The 15,765-nt window shown below is 39.9% G+C and overlaps 2 protein-coding genes across 2 annotated transcripts in view; one reads left to right on the top strand and one right to left on the bottom strand.

Moving 5' to 3' along the window:
• Positions 1-111: 111 nt before the first annotated feature.
• Positions 112-15,765, top strand: part of spega (striated muscle enriched protein kinase a) — a 51,243-nt gene continuing 35,589 nt past the window's right edge. Inside the window, exons 1-4 of the mRNA XM_056370359.1 lie at positions 112-151; positions 918-976; positions 4,690-4,768; positions 8,797-9,353. Of these exons, the coding sequence (XP_056226334.1) occupies positions 8,972-9,353 (382 nt within the window). The 5' untranslated portion in view covers positions 112-151; positions 918-976; positions 4,690-4,768; positions 8,797-8,971. The remainder of the gene's footprint in view (positions 152-917; positions 977-4,689; positions 4,769-8,796; positions 9,354-15,765) is intronic.
• On the bottom strand, positions 858-3,537 carry LOC130165261 (rhamnose-binding lectin-like). The gene is made up of 9 exons (XM_056370364.1): positions 3,515-3,537; positions 3,359-3,391; positions 3,113-3,169; positions 2,822-2,960; positions 1,865-1,977; positions 1,711-1,761; positions 1,333-1,456; positions 1,074-1,188; positions 858-985 (listed from the first exon to the last, which is right to left on the bottom strand). Exons 4-8 carry the CDS (start codon positions 2,929-2,931, stop codon positions 1,077-1,079), a joined length of 510 nt encoding a protein of 169 aa, XP_056226339.1. The 5' UTR covers positions 2,932-2,960; positions 3,113-3,169; positions 3,359-3,391; positions 3,515-3,537; the 3' UTR covers positions 858-985; positions 1,074-1,076.

Raw genomic sequence — 15,765 nt, forward strand, 5'->3', positions numbered from 1 at the left:
CACCTGAATCTGATTGGACAATGACAGTCCAATCACAAAGCGGGTTCAATCAGAGGGTAGGTGGTTCCTTTAGTTTTAACTCTGTCGCAGCTGCTGAAAGGTGGAGTAAATTTTCGAGATGGACGACAGGGCGGCCTCTTCCACGACTCAGGTAGATTTGCATTTTGTGTACATACACAGCACATCAAATGTGTACAATTTTTCTAAAGCGTCATGAAGTTTACTATCATTAATAAACATTCCGCAGTCCAGCCTCACTGGTTGCTGTGTTTTTTTTTTTTTTGAGAAACCTCCTCCTGATCTTTTCCATGTTTTCTTCAGTTTTCTTCTCCTTTTTTTTGTCATTTGGAACCATTCGTCAGCGTCTTCCACTGCTTGTAACCATTAGATAATCACGTAGGCTTAAAATACGACTTTGTTTTTGTGAAACTGTTTAAATTCCGTAAGATGTAGGTATCTTGCAAGAAAAATTAAGGCTGGCCCTAACGGTTGGTGTGAGTACCGTGCTGTATCTAGCAGTAGAGGGCGCTAATAAAACACATAACCAGATGAACACTATATAGACATTACATTTGTTGTTGAATTTACACATTTACTCTTGCTTAAAAAAATCTTGAAACCCCTATGAATGTAGAAAGAGTAACATACTAAAGATGGAGGAAATGCAGGTGCTATTCTGTGGCCGTACGCATATCTGAATTCAAGCTTTTTCAAAAATTGGAGAAAACGGCATGAATAACTGAATTGTTTGGAAAAACTCATATTTGGCATCATAGGATGTGTTCATATATCATTTTAAAGTGCTAAGTTAAGATGTGATATTCTCAAAAAAAAAGACAAAAACACAATCATTATTTGCACTGCTTTAATTTGATTAATCCAATCACATTATGTTTGATTTGTGATTTCTGCCACAGAATGGGATGAAACCCATGATGAAGAGCTGCCTCTCCTCTCTGGGACATGGATGTCAGAGGTAAATCTCCTAGAAATGACAAGAAAACAGCATGACGTGTGAAATGGTTTAGCTGTTTCTTAAATCATGCACAGCACATATCTTTTGTTACACTTACCGATCAATAACAAATGTAATCCACAGAGAGATACAAGGGATTATCATCGCAGAAAGTAGGTTCTCCCAGATGTTCAGCACTGGCTGTGAGGTTGCACTCTTCTTTTCCATTACACCTGGCGATACATGTTAAAGAAAGGCAACGATTATTAATGGAAAAAACAAACCAGGACATGAATTAGTTACATATATGAAAATATATTCAAGAAAAACAAGAATTCAGAAAAAATATTTAGTTTGTCTTTTGGTCCAATACACACAATGCTTTCACTCTCTGATGAGCCACAGCACTTGTACAGAAGGTCTTTTTTGAAGGGGTTTCGCTGCAGGTGTTCGCATCAAGACGTCCAAAATTGGAACTCATTATATGCAGGGCTCCCTCCTCTAAGGATGGTACAGACAAAGTTTATTTCATTAACAATGAATGCAGCTTGCAGCTTGCTTGATAAACCCGTCAAAATAAATAAATACAAATCTTATTAGAATTAAATACCTATATGCCAACATTCAAAAAGCGAAGTCTGGATTAAAGGAAGATGAGTATGAATATGTTTTGAAAGAATATCATAGAGAGATGTGTGATCCTTTTTTAATATCCAAATATTTCCATGCAGAAATTATTATCGACGCAATCTTACCACACTGAATAGCCGCACTTTCTCCTTCACATATAATGGCAGTGTCCACATCTGTCAAAATATCAGATAAAGATAAAGTGAGATTTTACCTTGAAATCTTAAAAATCATCTCAACATTTTCACTGTCAACCAGCAAGTACTTAAAAATACTCACCGGTGATCTTGTTACACCTGTAGGTAACTTGAAGGAAGTTATCCGGTGAGTAATCGCACACAAACATCTTCTCATTGAGCTTGGGCAGTAGGCAGTGTTCCTTAGAGTCACAGCTGGAGAAATGTTACAACGTTCAAGGTTATTTTATGCACAAGAGGATATCTTCACACAGACAGTTAGACATTTGAACTGAATAGAAGCAGCATTCATCTAAGCAGAGCAAGATTTTGCAATTCAAATTACAGGGAATGACCAAAAAGTACAAGGTAAAAGTACCTATACAACAATGTAGAAATACAGGTATTTGTCCCGTATCTGAAATTCTATCTAAATAAAAGTACAGAAGTATTTTAAGTATATATAGTGAAAAGCACTTTAAGTATTAAAAGTTAAAGTACTCGTTCTCCAGAAAAATGGCTCTGTGACTGATGTGTTATCACATGACATTTTTAGGTTGTTCGTACTGTTTCATTAAAGTTTAAGTAGCATTTTACTGTTGTAGCCAGTTGAAGTGGAGCTACTTTTTAACTACTGTATTTTCAGTTAGGTTATTTAGTCCAGTGGTTCCCAAACTAAGGGGTCAAACCCTCCAAAGGGTCAGAAGATAAATCCGAGGGGTCATGAGGTGATTAATGGCGCAGGAAAGAAGACATTTGTATAAATTATTTGGACTGTTCTCTAATGATAGCTTTTTTTTCTGAAATATTGGCACTGCAAACGACATAGAAGTCTGAAACATTACAAGACCCTGCTTTTTTTGTAAGGGGTCACAAGCCAGAAAGTTTCACAACTGGTTTAACCTTTAGTAATGCATGTAAAATCTGTAGGAAGCATCTTACTGATAATGTTGCTCGTTAAAACCTGAAACTGTAACTTTAAATATCCCTATTCCTATTTGCTCAGTCTACAAACTGAAACACTATAATAATGTAAAACAAAATAGAAAACCAATCTTACAGTTGCTTGGCCCATCCAGCCATCGCTGTATGCATGCAGTCCTTCTCTGAGACCGTGGCAGGCTGGTCTCTGGCATCACAGTTGGCGGAGCTTTTCACACCATAATCCATTGCCACCAGTACAATTCCATGTCCTTCAGCTGAACATACGCAAAACAAGGAATTATACAGCAAAATAGTCATTTGGTGCTAGTAGGAGAGGGAAGATCTAAAGGTCCTGAAGGTGGTGAGAGTAAATGCATTTTATATGATGTTAAAGAAGTACTAATAATAATAATAATAGAATACATACGGCATTTCAGCTCTCCATTTACACCAGGACATGCCACATCGTAGAGGAATTCTTCAGCTAAACAAAATACAGGGTTACTCAAAGATTAGGGCATCGTTCTTAAACAGTATTTTAATGGTAGTTTACAGAACAAAAAAGAGGACAAGATAAAAAATTAAAATCATGACATTACAAAACCAAAAAAGTAAAACCAAACAATAGGTAAGGAAATCAGAAGAAAAGAAATCAGAAATTGTTATAATTTACCTTCAGATGACCAACACCAAGCTGCAGCCAGGACTAAAAGAACAATGAAACAATTAAAGGTATAATTGATCTTAAATGAAGACATGTAACATAATTTGCTCCCATTTCTACAGTTACCCTCTCAGTTAAAGACAACAGAACAAGTTCCATACTCACAGGTGACGATTTTTGCTCTTGTAGAAAACATCTTGTCAGTTGTGGATGACTGCACAACAGACAGCAGCTTTTTATACAGTTTCTTTTTTCATTTTTTTTTCATATGCACACACAGCCTAGGAGTTAGGAAGGTGTTGAAACAGTAAACAGCCCTGGGGTACCCAGACTGAACTGTGCATATAAGACAGAATTTATCATACCTCAATATTGGTATCGTTACTTGCAATTAAACATCTTTAATATTTGCAATAATTGGCAAATATTGTCTGTCGCTTGAGGATTTTTAGTGTTTGCTCTGTGTCACAAGACTGAGAAAATGAGTCTGTATTACAATGGGAAGAACAAATTAAATTTTCCAGTTTTTTATTTTATTTTTACCTGTTTAGAAACCCCAGTGAGTGATTCTGTTTCTTTTAATGCATCTGAGAAGCAATTTGGGTTTATAGCCCGTGACCAATGATGGAAAGTTGCACACCTTTTTTTTTTTTTACCCCCTTTTTTTTTAAGGCTTGTTGCAAAAATGTGGTTCACTGGTGTGTTTTCAATTGTTTTGGGGCAACAATCGAACACAGGGTAATGAGATACAGTATATCTGGCTTCGGCTGCATAGACGATATTGAATCAATTCATTGCTTGTTTAGTTTGTTTCATGGAATTTGTTGACAGCAGGTTTTAACTGCAGTACCTGAGTGAATGTACTTGTGCTTTACTTGAATATTCCCATGTTAATTAACTTTATAATTCTACTCCACTTCATTTCAGGAGGGAATATTGTCATTTTTACTCCACTAGATTTATCTGCCGGCTCCAGTTACTACCTTTCACATTAACGTCTTGCATACAAAACCAGAGTTTACAAGACATGATGCGTTGTTATGGATTAAATTACCCAACAGTATATATGAAGTGATTCAAATTAGCTCCATCTCAACCAGATAAATCATTAAAATACATCTTTCATGCATCAGTAATAATGGTTAAATGACAGCATGCCAGCACTGGATAATGACGGCTTTTGCTTTTGATACTTAATTCTGAGTCTTTACTTGTATTGAAGCATTTCTACATATTGGTTCTGCTGTTTTTAGATAAAAGATAAGATTACTTCTCTCACCACTGGACCACCTTCAGCTAGGGTAAACGCCTCATTATCTCTGTGTGCTGTTTTTTCCCAGCCCGGCGCCCATAAATTCAACACCAAAGGGTAGAAACGTACAAGAGAGCTGATGATCCCCATCTCCTCACCACCTGCAGGTATGTGACAGTGTTTGTTTTTCGAGCGTGTTCACATGTCTCTGGGTGTTGGTTTGTACTGAACAATTTGTCTCCTGAGTTCTGACAACTTAATGCGTGCTATCTGAGAAATGAATCGCACAGTTTCATTTGCCACGGAGCATTCACAGAGATAATTTGGTCTTGATAAGGGGTCTGGTTTATTCATCTCACCTGTAATGCCACCTGTTGCCGGTTGTGTCTTACAACTTGGGCAAATATAACCATAACCATCTGCTGAGTTAGAGTCTGGGTGAGCTGCACCTTTAACATTTAGTTTTGTACACAAGTTAAATACTACTTCTAGAAGCATAATTGGGCTGCGTATCAACATTTCATAGTACTGTATATGAATAAATAATCTCTAAGATTTATATAAGAAACAACAACAACAAAAAAGCTTTCTGGATTGAAATGAGTATAAAGATATAAAGACAGAGGGAGAATATTTCCACACTGAGTCACAGAGTTGAACACAGTGTTAAAGTGAAGGCTAACATTCAACATTTCTGCACAGAAAAAAAAAAAAATATATATATATATATATATAAATAAAAATATTACATCATGTGACATACTGCATATCCTGCTGCTGGGACAGATATCTTCAGGTAAGACTATTGTGTATGTAATCATATTGCTCATGTAAACCTTATTTACACTGTGGGTTACTCTCAAGTATTATGTTTGACTGATGTAACTGATGTTGGTCTTGACTTGAACTGAAGCCTTTTTGGACTCAGCCTTGGCTCAGTCTGAACTCTTGACCTTCATTCAGTCCAGTTACGTCTTGGTATCAAGTCGCAGATTTGACGGGACAGCAACTCTCCGGCATCATAAGTTTCTCTCTGTCAACACTCTCAGTAAAGAGAAAAAGACAGTGCAAGCTGAACTGACTGAAAGAAATTGTTGATTCAATAGTTAGAAAATATGACGGTTGATATGGGGATGGTGCGTTTTAAAGGACTTCAGGATGATTTTGCGGATAAGTTACTTTTTTCTTTTTTAATATAAATATAAAAGACTTTCAACAGGAGAGACACTGCAGCTTTGGAAAGAAAAGAAAACATAAGATGAAAAAAAAAAAATCCAAAACATCCACTTTTACATGATTTTGTTCTCTCTGCTGAGATAATATCAAATCCTTGATTGTGTTTTATATAAAGTGGTCTGGTGCTGTGAAGGTGAAGCAGAGATCCTTAGAGAGTTGCTGATACCTGCCATTTTTTCCCCCACCCCCATCTGCCAACCTCCTAAGGGTATTGACTAATAGCAACCAGCACAGGATGGAGAAGTTGCTCCGTCCTGGCAAAGTCTGTTATTGATTTACATTTTTTTAGGGGCCACAGTTGCCTATCCAGCATTTCAAACCTGCCTCACTCGAGACAGAGAAAATATTGGTAGTCATTACTTTTCCAGTTAGTAAGTTCTGACTCAGTAGTTTGTGGTTGTGCTGAATATTTTTGTAGTACTTTGTCCACTAAAAGCCAGTGAGTGAGCTCTGACTGAGCAGGACTCCAGGATGCACTGAACAGGCCAGATGCAGGGATTGTGGAAGATATGAGAGTGGAAATTCTCTATTACTTCTCTGAAACTCAGAATAACAACTTCATAACTAATGCATCTACAATTACTTGATTTTTCGTGCAAGTGCAGTGTGTTTATGACATATAAAAGAGCTGCAATTGAGGGAATATTTTGCTTAGGAGCATCCTTATTTGTGTAATTTAAAGAAGATAAACTATGAAAAAAATGAAAAAGGCCAGTGAACTTATATTTTATAAAATCTTAAAACTGTTTCACAAATTGCTGCATATTTAAAAAGCCCATAAGTGGCTGAAACCTCAGTCATACAAAGGAGAGATGAAGAAAAGGTTTTGTTTTTGAAGGCCAAATATCATGTAGATTTATGTAACCAAAAAAATAAACAATAAGGATTTATGAAGAAATAAGTGGGGGAGAATAACACGTATGAATAAACGTATTAAACGTGAAATTCTATTGTGTCTACTGTAATTGTTCCAACCAGTTACATTATGTTGTGTTGTTATATCACTGTCCTACAATTGTATGAATCACTAAGTCCTGTCTTTATTCTTAGACTTTCTTTTTATAGCCGCTCCAACTGTCACACGCACGCTGTCTCTGCCTGTCGCACATAAACACACACACGCACACTCACTTTGGTTGATAACACTATCTACAGAGCTTTTAGTATGGGAGCTTTGGTGTGTGTGTGTGTGTGTGTGTGTGTGTGTGTGTGTGTGTGTGTGTGTGTGTGTGTGTGTGTGTGTGTGTGTGTTTGTGTGTGTGTGTGTGTGTGTGTGTGTGTGTGTGTGTGTGTGTGTGTGTGTGTGTGTGTAGGTCATACATGGCAGCTCAAGAAATGTGACCTATCTGTGGCGGTGGTGCAGCTGTCGTTTGCAACCTGAGGGACTTGGGGGGTGAAGCAGTGAGGTGGTGGGAGACTGGAGAGAGAGAGGGGAGACCTATAACATGAGCTGATTTAAGTACTTAGGAAACAAAAAGGTTAAAAATGTGTGTTCTTAAATAGTACTCAAAGGTAGTTACTGAAAAACACACTAGACCAGGAGGCCTGAGTGGTTTGACATTTAGGAAAAAGGATCTCTGTCTCCCTGTCTCACCACTCTTCAGCGGGGTTAAAGCTGTTGAAAGGGACCATGGCAGTGGCTGCTAATGCTACATGATCTAGGGTGGACTTACACCTACAGCCCATGCTCACTAAAGGACACAGAGACACGGGCTTTCGTAAATGATTTGAGATGAAATATTTTGCTCCATGGATCTTGTTACCTTAACTTGGACTTTGCGGGGATGTCCAAAGGGATTCCTTTCGGCTTTAATGGCAAAAGTGAGGTAAGGTGCATTTCTTCCTATTATCGGGTAAAGTCTATTTTTATGCAACTCTTTGGATCAGCATATTAGTGGAATGTCATGAATTAGCAGAGGAAGCAAATCCAAATGCTGACGTCCATTCGTTGATTAGTAATTATGGTTTTCCATTTATTGCCATTTTGAATAGTGATTAGATTTATTTTCTAAATATGACTTGAAATAAAGTAGAAAAATAGCAGGAAGTCCTAAAAACCTAAACAAAACAAAACAAAAAAAAACAGTAAACACAGACACAACAGTCTGACCTTTTTTTAAGTTCAGCCGGCAATAACCACTTGGTTACTATTAGGGAAAGGTTCCCAATGTTGAATAGGGGGGTGCAGAGGGGAAACAAATTCCGGTCTGTGGTGTCAAAGTCCTTCCAAGAGCCTTCCTACCAACCTCCCACTTAAGACTTAAAAAAAAAAGAAAAACCCTTGGCCATTGTTTTCAGTATAAACTACACACCAGTAGCTTCTTGACATTCATTATAATGGGTGGAGGTGTCAGGACTGGACTTCTTTGCTTTTGGCGTATTAGCTGTGACAGACACAGCCAGAGTATAAGAGAGGAGTTATGTCATATCTAAGAGTACTCCAGTGATTCAGAACCTTTCATACATTTTAAGAGACTTGCAAAAAAAAATGGGGATTGTCAAGAGATGCAGCGATATCTTCCCCAGTTATAACTCAGGATTTGTTTTAAAAATGTACTATACAGGCCAAAGCTATGATACCTTTGCTGTCACTTGAGTAATTTTCTCAGAGTTGACGACGCTCCTCAAGAGCAGCGGAACACATTATGCAACTGTTTCACAGGCTGAGTAGCACTTCAGTAGACTTTGACATGCAAAGTAGGTTGAGTACCGCCTTGTTTTCTGAACCAGTGCTGTCATTTCTATGGAGAGAAAGACACTGTTCGCATTACTGCAAGAGGTTGCTTGTCATAAAAATGTAAATACAGGTTTTTTAACCCATTTTCACAAAGGATCATGATGATGTCTTTTTATCCCCGTGATGAGCACATTCATTAGGAAACGTTGTCTGTAGTCAAAGTTCAAAATGTCTAAAGATAATGTTGATGTCATTCTGATTGATGTACTCTGATTGTTACAGTCCCCAGTACAACAGCCCAGGTCCAACAGCCTCCATACTCCCTGTGAGCCCAGAGATATCTGAACTGATGGAGCCTTTCAGAAGAGGCCTTCAATAACTGCAGCTCATCTTGACACCCTAATCAATTACCAGATAAAAAGTGCAGTCTGCGTAAAGAAGTGTGAAAGAAATCAAGATGGCAGACGGCCCTGGATCCAGTCCCAGTCTCAACATCCCTTCCAAGAGGCCCAAAGTCACCAAGGTCCATGTTGTTCCAGACGCCGGGGCCGCAACGCAGGAACCCACGCCACCAGTTTTCACCCGGAAACTCCGCAAGGCAGCTGTAGGAACAGGCTGTGATATCCGACTGAGGGTGTCGCTGGCAGGATTTCCAAAACCTTCGCTGACCTGGTACCACAACGAGGAGCTTCTTCCTCCGTCAGAGGCCCAGGACTCAGGGGGACTGTGGATACGGGACTGCCGCACAAGCGACGCTGGCTTGTATACCTGTGTGGCGACCAATGAGCTGGGAGAGGCAAGCTGCAGTGCTGTCTTGGCCATTATGGACCTTGGTGAAGGTAATCGCAAGCAATTGAAACTTTCTTTAACAGGAAATCCTAAATCATGACATTGGATTTTTAAGCTTTCGTCATATTTTCTTTTAAAACGGTTTTTGTCTGGTAATAGATTAATGGTCCTCAAATGGACCAGTCACTTACTTCCACTAATCATGCATTTCCTCTTCCCATTTCTCAACACTTTCCATTCTAATTAATATTTAATCTCATTATCCCAAAAGCTCACCAAGACAAAACAGTCGTAGATCAAAGACTGTGTTTTGATCATCAGACAGTAACCACGTCTTCCACGTCGGGAGAGCAGCACTTTGAAATGATTAAAATTAGCTGGTGGATTTAAATAGAGACTCAGAGGTGAGATTTGAGGCTCGGGTACTGGCCCAGGCTCACAATGGCAATAATGTCAACATAAGACTGGTTTTTATTCCACGGTTTGAAGTCCTCATTGTGTAGATTGTTCTGCAGGCAAATGAGTGTGGAACATTTCCAGAAACGGCAAAAGTGAAACTCGCTCATACTGAAAATGGTCACTTTGACAGAGACCTCTAACAGATGGAGCACAAGTTTATTCTCTCATGAATATTATGATTTTGATTTGAATCAATATTATGCAGATTTCTAAGTTATTGTTTGGTGCTTTCAAGTCTGTTTGCGTAGGTTTCACTTTGGATGAAACTTCCTAAAAGACTCTTTGCAGAAGTAAACTTTTGGAAGCTCAAACGTACCTATTGCTGTTGTTGTGTCTCCGTAACATCTCCAAAGTTAGAACACTATGGTGGGACAGTGTCGCTCCGGGTGGCCCTTCTGTCAGCATAAATTCACACAGCAAAGTATGCAAGATGTTAATGATCTTTTTGAGCAGTTCCATCTTCCACGTCATCTTTATCATGTGTCACTTACTTCTCTCTTACACTCAGTAACTGTGCCCACAGCTGAAGAGCAGTGTGAAAGTGTGTGTCTAACATGTATGGATTTGCTCTCAGTGTCTTGCACAGTGATGGATTTGAATGGCTTGTCTATCATTTCCCAGTTTGTCTTGTCACCTCTGTCTTGAGGAGATAAGGATTTGTCAGTGTGGCGTCTGTGGCTTTTTTTAAACTCAGCTCTCATGCCTCAGTAACTGACTATTAGAAGCATATATCAGAGCCCTGTATGTCACATATCGGCCTATTTTCATGTAGCATCGGACAAAAAAAATGACCTTTTAACTAGTTACATGATAAAATCAATGACATTCAAGCAAGTCGCGCACAATTCATGTTGAATTCTGTTACAGTCATTTGATTCAAACGATTTTCGATTTTCTACTTTAAGGGTCTAATGAGCAGAAATTATTTTTACGAGTTCTAGATCTGGCTGTGATCTGTGATAAAACTACAGCATGAAACTGGGCGTTCGCTGGTATAAATACTCCTGACCAGTTTGCATCATCCGTCTGAATGGCAGATTCCTTGGCGTAGAATGGTTTGCAGTGAGATCATTGTACTGCCGTGTATATTTGATCGTGGTCTTGTTGCCTTGGCCTGTGAAGAAAGTTGACAGTTAAGCTCACATGTCACCAGCTCTAACACTACGAGCTGGCACGTATGATCCAGCTGACATATCACTCAGCACCTCTCTGTCCTCTCAAAGCAATCCAGCGTCAGTTGCTACCTTTTGACCTCTGTTCCCATCACGTATTTCTGTTCTTTGCTTCTTTCTTTTCATCCGTCTCTTCTTTTGTCTCTCTCTGCTAATTTCAGTGTGGTTGAAGTTATGATTTTGAGGGACAGTACAGATGGAATGCATTTCTTTTGGTCCATTTTTATATTTCTAATCTCTTTATTACTTTATTTTCCACATGACCAGAACTGTAAACTAGATGGTTAGACTTGTATGAGACTTGCTTGACTTACTTTGAAACTTGAGTTCTGACCTGGTGAAATCACGGAACAATAAAAAAAAAAAATAAGACAGCAACAGCAGGCCTTACATAGGTGCAAACTGTACATATTTAACTCTCAAGCCAATGCAGTGACAGAACTTGGTCTCAGAAATGTATAGAGTCATTAATATGGCTCTGAAAGGACAATATTGAAATGATGTGTCTTTTTAATTGTCAGCTTTTACACCTGGAAATAATCATTATCTGATGAAGACTTGTGGCTCGACTTGAACTTGATTTAATAAACTTGAAATCAGCCCAATCTCTTTGTTTCTTGACGAGCTTTAGTTTGATTCGTGTTACTATTTGCAAGAATAGCTAACACAAGCTGAAAGTCAGCGAAGTAAGATTTTTTTTTTTTTTTTTTACCCATTTTCTGGGTCTTAGCTACCTGACTATCTCTCTGACCTCTGCCTCCCTCTTGCAACTCCCCTGCTTTCTCTCTCCTCATGGTTATTTATGGCCTGGTATGTGTCGTGCCGGCCACAGGGCTCGTGCTCTAGTGGATGCCGCCGGCCCCCTTCTCCGATTGCACCGGCAGACATCACAGATAATTATAGCATCACCACAGTCAAGACGCGGCGCTGTCACACTCAATCACGGTCAGTGTGATGAAAGAGAGACGAGGAGGGTGTGCTAAGACGGGAGGGAGGGGCTGTGACTGGTGTATTTGTGTCGGTGTCTGGTGTGTATCAGCGCACGTGTGTGTGGTTATCTTTAATGACTGTTCTGGCTGCTTTTGAGCATCGCTCAGTGAGTCAGACAGTCAGGTCTGTCACTTTGTGATATCACAACTAGAAACCAGAGTAGTGCAGTGTCACAACTTTATTGATATCACCCTCTGACATATAGCTTTTGATTAACATGCTGTCAGGCATCTGAAGGCTGAGCAGTTTTGGTGGAAGCTCTGGAGAAGCAGCACATCAGTCACCTGTGGTATTTTAAGCTACGTGTACAGTCATCAGGAGATCATTGTCGTACTGTGACGCAGGAGCATGAACCTTCAAGGCGTCATAAGATAACATTTGAAAAGGTCTTTGTTGCACCTTTAACCCTTGGCTTCCCAAGGCTCAGGACCCCTAAGGGCTCGCAAGATAAATCTGTGGGGCTGCAACATGGTAAAAAAAATTCTGCTACAGTTTTTTCAGCTTTCAAAAAACCCATTACCTTATTAAATAACTTTATTATTAACCATGGTATTCATCCTGCAGGTAGACATAGTTTCATCAAATCTGTCATATGTTATGAAAGTTGTTGAGGATGGATGGATGTGAGAAAGAGGTTGAAAGTACAGCAGTAAGCAGGAAGTCATTGGTTTATTCTGGTCTAGACATTTGTTATGGAAGCCAGGAAGGAGGAGAGGTAACAGTAACAAGCTGTTGGTATGAAGTAATAATTCTAATGTTTGAAACTTTACATTAGCTCGTAAGCTAATCATATGTTAGGGGCTAATTGTTGCCGTTAGCAAACTAACAAGTTGATTTTCCGTACACCAGATCAATCAGATGACAAATCATTACTGTAGGTCAGTTAGTTACAGCACCGAGATCAACCATTCCTTATGAAAACAGCTGTTTAGATACACTCATTTGTGAGAGATGTAGTTTTCAGCAGCATCGACACCCCCCCACCCCCCATGGTGAATGCCAGAGGGTCCATTACATCACCTGAGAGACATCTATAAAGCAGAGTGACAGGCTGACGGAGAAGGTCCACACTACTGTACAGCTCCAGTAACACTTGCAGCCAGACTGTGGTCAGCTTTTGATGCCACGATGATCTGTAATCGCATTCACATTCAGGTGAATTCCACACGGTCAAAGCATCAGATACATGAATGAACTCAGTCACACAGTCTGAACTTTATTTTTAACACCTGCAAGGCTACAGTGTGATTTTCCCCTCCAGCTCCAAGGTGTATGAGCGCTCAGCTGTGTGAAATAGATCCATCTGTAACTGTCTCATTGTCCCGTATTGTGTGTACAGTCGTAGCATATCATTAGTGGTGTCCGACAGCATGTCAACCTTGTGCTAGAGTTTCAAAACTCCCTTTAATACAAGCAGAGGGATCCACAGAGGACGGCAGAGGTCGTTCAGTTTCTCTGTGGCAGTGTGTTTAATCTCTGGCTACAACTGGGGGGGTGGGGGGTGGGCAGGCTCTCTGAAAGGGGGTGCAAAAGGAAAGTACAGTACGACTGGAGGGGTCGTACTATGCAGGGCTCGAAATAGACTGCTGAAGTTGGCAGTCAAAGTAAGGGAGGACTGGGGGAAGACAGGGAGAGGGCAAGAAAGAGAGACATGGGCTGAGGAAGATAAAGTTTTAAGGTCTAGCAGCCATCTTAAGACAGCTCATCACTGCTTGAGCAGTGCCTCATTTCATGCTGCAGAAGAAGCCATTTTAAAGAAATCATAGGGAGAGAAGATGAAACTGGGAGAAGTAGGCCTGTCGGAGTCGTTTTGAGGAGGTTCCCTCTTTTTAGTGGCGTGTCTTGAGGAAGACTCAGATAAGTTCTTTTGGGCAGAAGTAGCCATCTAGTCGTTTATTTAAAGGACCATACAAAGGGAAGACGAGAGCCATGTTGCGGCGGGAGCTGCTTGATGCACGGAAAGCTTTGAGGAATGTTCGGGAAGGTGTGAGTGGGCCGAGAAGCAAGAAGCAGAGAGGTGAGTGGGAGCTGGTATCAAGACAAAGTGTATTCTATGATAGCATAAAATGGTTTGTTGGGGATCCTTTTTTAATACTGCAGGGAATCATGAAATGCATACCCAACCAAGTGGAGCAGCTGTAATGGAAATGAAAACAAGGCAATACACTTGAGGCCGCTCCTGTTGCTGCTTAATTAGATTTAGTTTGTCTCTCTTGTATGCTCTCAGATTAGCCTTTTTTTCCTGCAAGCTTTACTTTAAAGTACAGCAGTCCTCTTTGGCATGGTGCAAATATGAATATTATAGCCTATAAATACTCTTATTGTTCCTGTGGGTCATCCTGCCCTCTCAGTCCAAAAAACCAGTTCAGTTCTAAATACAAACATGCAAACTACCTGAAACGTCTTGTGCACCTTTTTGGATTTTTATGGATGATTGTGCAGCAGTTTAAGCTTAAACCTGTTTGTCTGCACAGTCGGTGTCTGTTCGAGGCAACACACAGCATGGCTTCCCTGCTCTCACCATCTTTTATCGACCCGGTCCTCTTGTCTGGACCACCACCAGCTCAGATTTGGCACACTGGAGCGGAGATACTCTATAGCTGTTTGATGATTTCACATTCCCGAAATATTATCTTCAAGTGGATTAAGGATACAGTACAATTAATTAGGTTCTCTATTCTCACAAGGCAGCTGAGGCAATATGTGAGGGTGAAGCCAAAACGCTTGTTTCTCCGGTGTTTGGTTTGGCTGAGGACGTGTTTGTGTTCCATCCCGCTGGTACACAGTCATTCACAGGAACCCTGAGGGATTTGGTCCGGATTAGGTGGTAGGATCAGGTTGCAGTGTGACTGTCAACATTGGCCACTGTCATTTGGGATTTCCAGATCAGATCCCATATGAACTGAGTCAACATACCACCTCTCACATTTGCCGCCTAAAGGGTTTTTTGGTGGCATATTAAGAAGAGTCAGCTTTAGTGGAGTTGTTTCTTCTCCATTGTGCAGATGAGTGGCTGCCAGTGGTGGTTGTGAAATTGGTCTATGCTTTAGCCTAAGACTACAATGCAGCGATCAGATGGCATTCACATAACAATGCTTGTATATTTTCCTGTTTCTTTTTTAAAAACCCTTCAATGATGGCGAGAACTCATCGTTTCCTGGCCTGTGTTTTTTTCGTGTGGTTATTGTTGCAGCATTTTTCTTTGTGATTTAGTTGATTGTATAAAGAGTTGTGAGAGCACAAGACCGCTGGAGCATGCATGTGCTACTTTCCCAACTTTTTGTATTTTGTCCCTTGTATTTTTTTTCTTTCTTTTAGAGAAAGACTGAATATTCTATTATCACTGGATGAACACCAGGTGGACATAGGATAGGACAGTCCAATGCCTTTTTTTAAAGAAAAATTATATGGAAAAAAAACAAAAACAAAGTAAAGTAGTTAATATGATATGGAAGGTCTGGTTTGATGTGGTCTGTAATGAAAAAACAGAAGCAGTGTGATCACAGTGGGATGTAACAGCAGCAGAATCTGTTTTCCTTTGTGAGGAGATGATGCCAGACTTGCTGCTGATAAAGCTGTATGCCTGGGAGGCATTCATCAAGGCCGCTCCACAGAATGCAGCCTCTGTCACAAAATCAATGGGTTTCCGTGAAGTCTGCTTACTCTCTCGTTGTTGTTTTAAGATAATTAAACTAAAGCGTGGTCCAAATTGCATCTGTCCAAATTCTTTTTTAATGTTCATTCAGTGTCTATGATTTCTCCATCTGTTTTGAGATTGCAGAAGCCAATTTTTGTAGCCGTAGATTGAGCAGAGAGGTTTAAATCTGATATGCACAGGCAT

This window comes from Seriola aureovittata, chromosome 24 (genome assembly GCF_021018895.1).
Source record: "Seriola aureovittata isolate HTS-2021-v1 ecotype China chromosome 24, ASM2101889v1, whole genome shotgun sequence".
Taxonomy (NCBI): domain Eukaryota; kingdom Metazoa; phylum Chordata; class Actinopteri; order Carangiformes; family Carangidae; genus Seriola; species Seriola aureovittata.

Bases quoted from the DNA above. Each gene is read 5' to 3' on its own strand.
- LOC130165261 (XM_056370364.1), bottom strand. From the start codon at position 2,931: ATGGATTATGGTGTGAAAAGCTCCGCCAACTGTGATGCCAGAGACCAG. The intron at 1,978-2,821 runs GTAAGATTGGTT...ACATTTCTCCAG, and splicing joins GCTGGATGGGCCAAGCAACT to CTGTGACTCTAAGGAACACT. The intron at 1,762-1,864 runs GTGAGTATTTTT...ATATTTTGACAG, and splicing joins CAGGTGTAACAAGATCACCG to ATGTGGACACTGCCATTATA.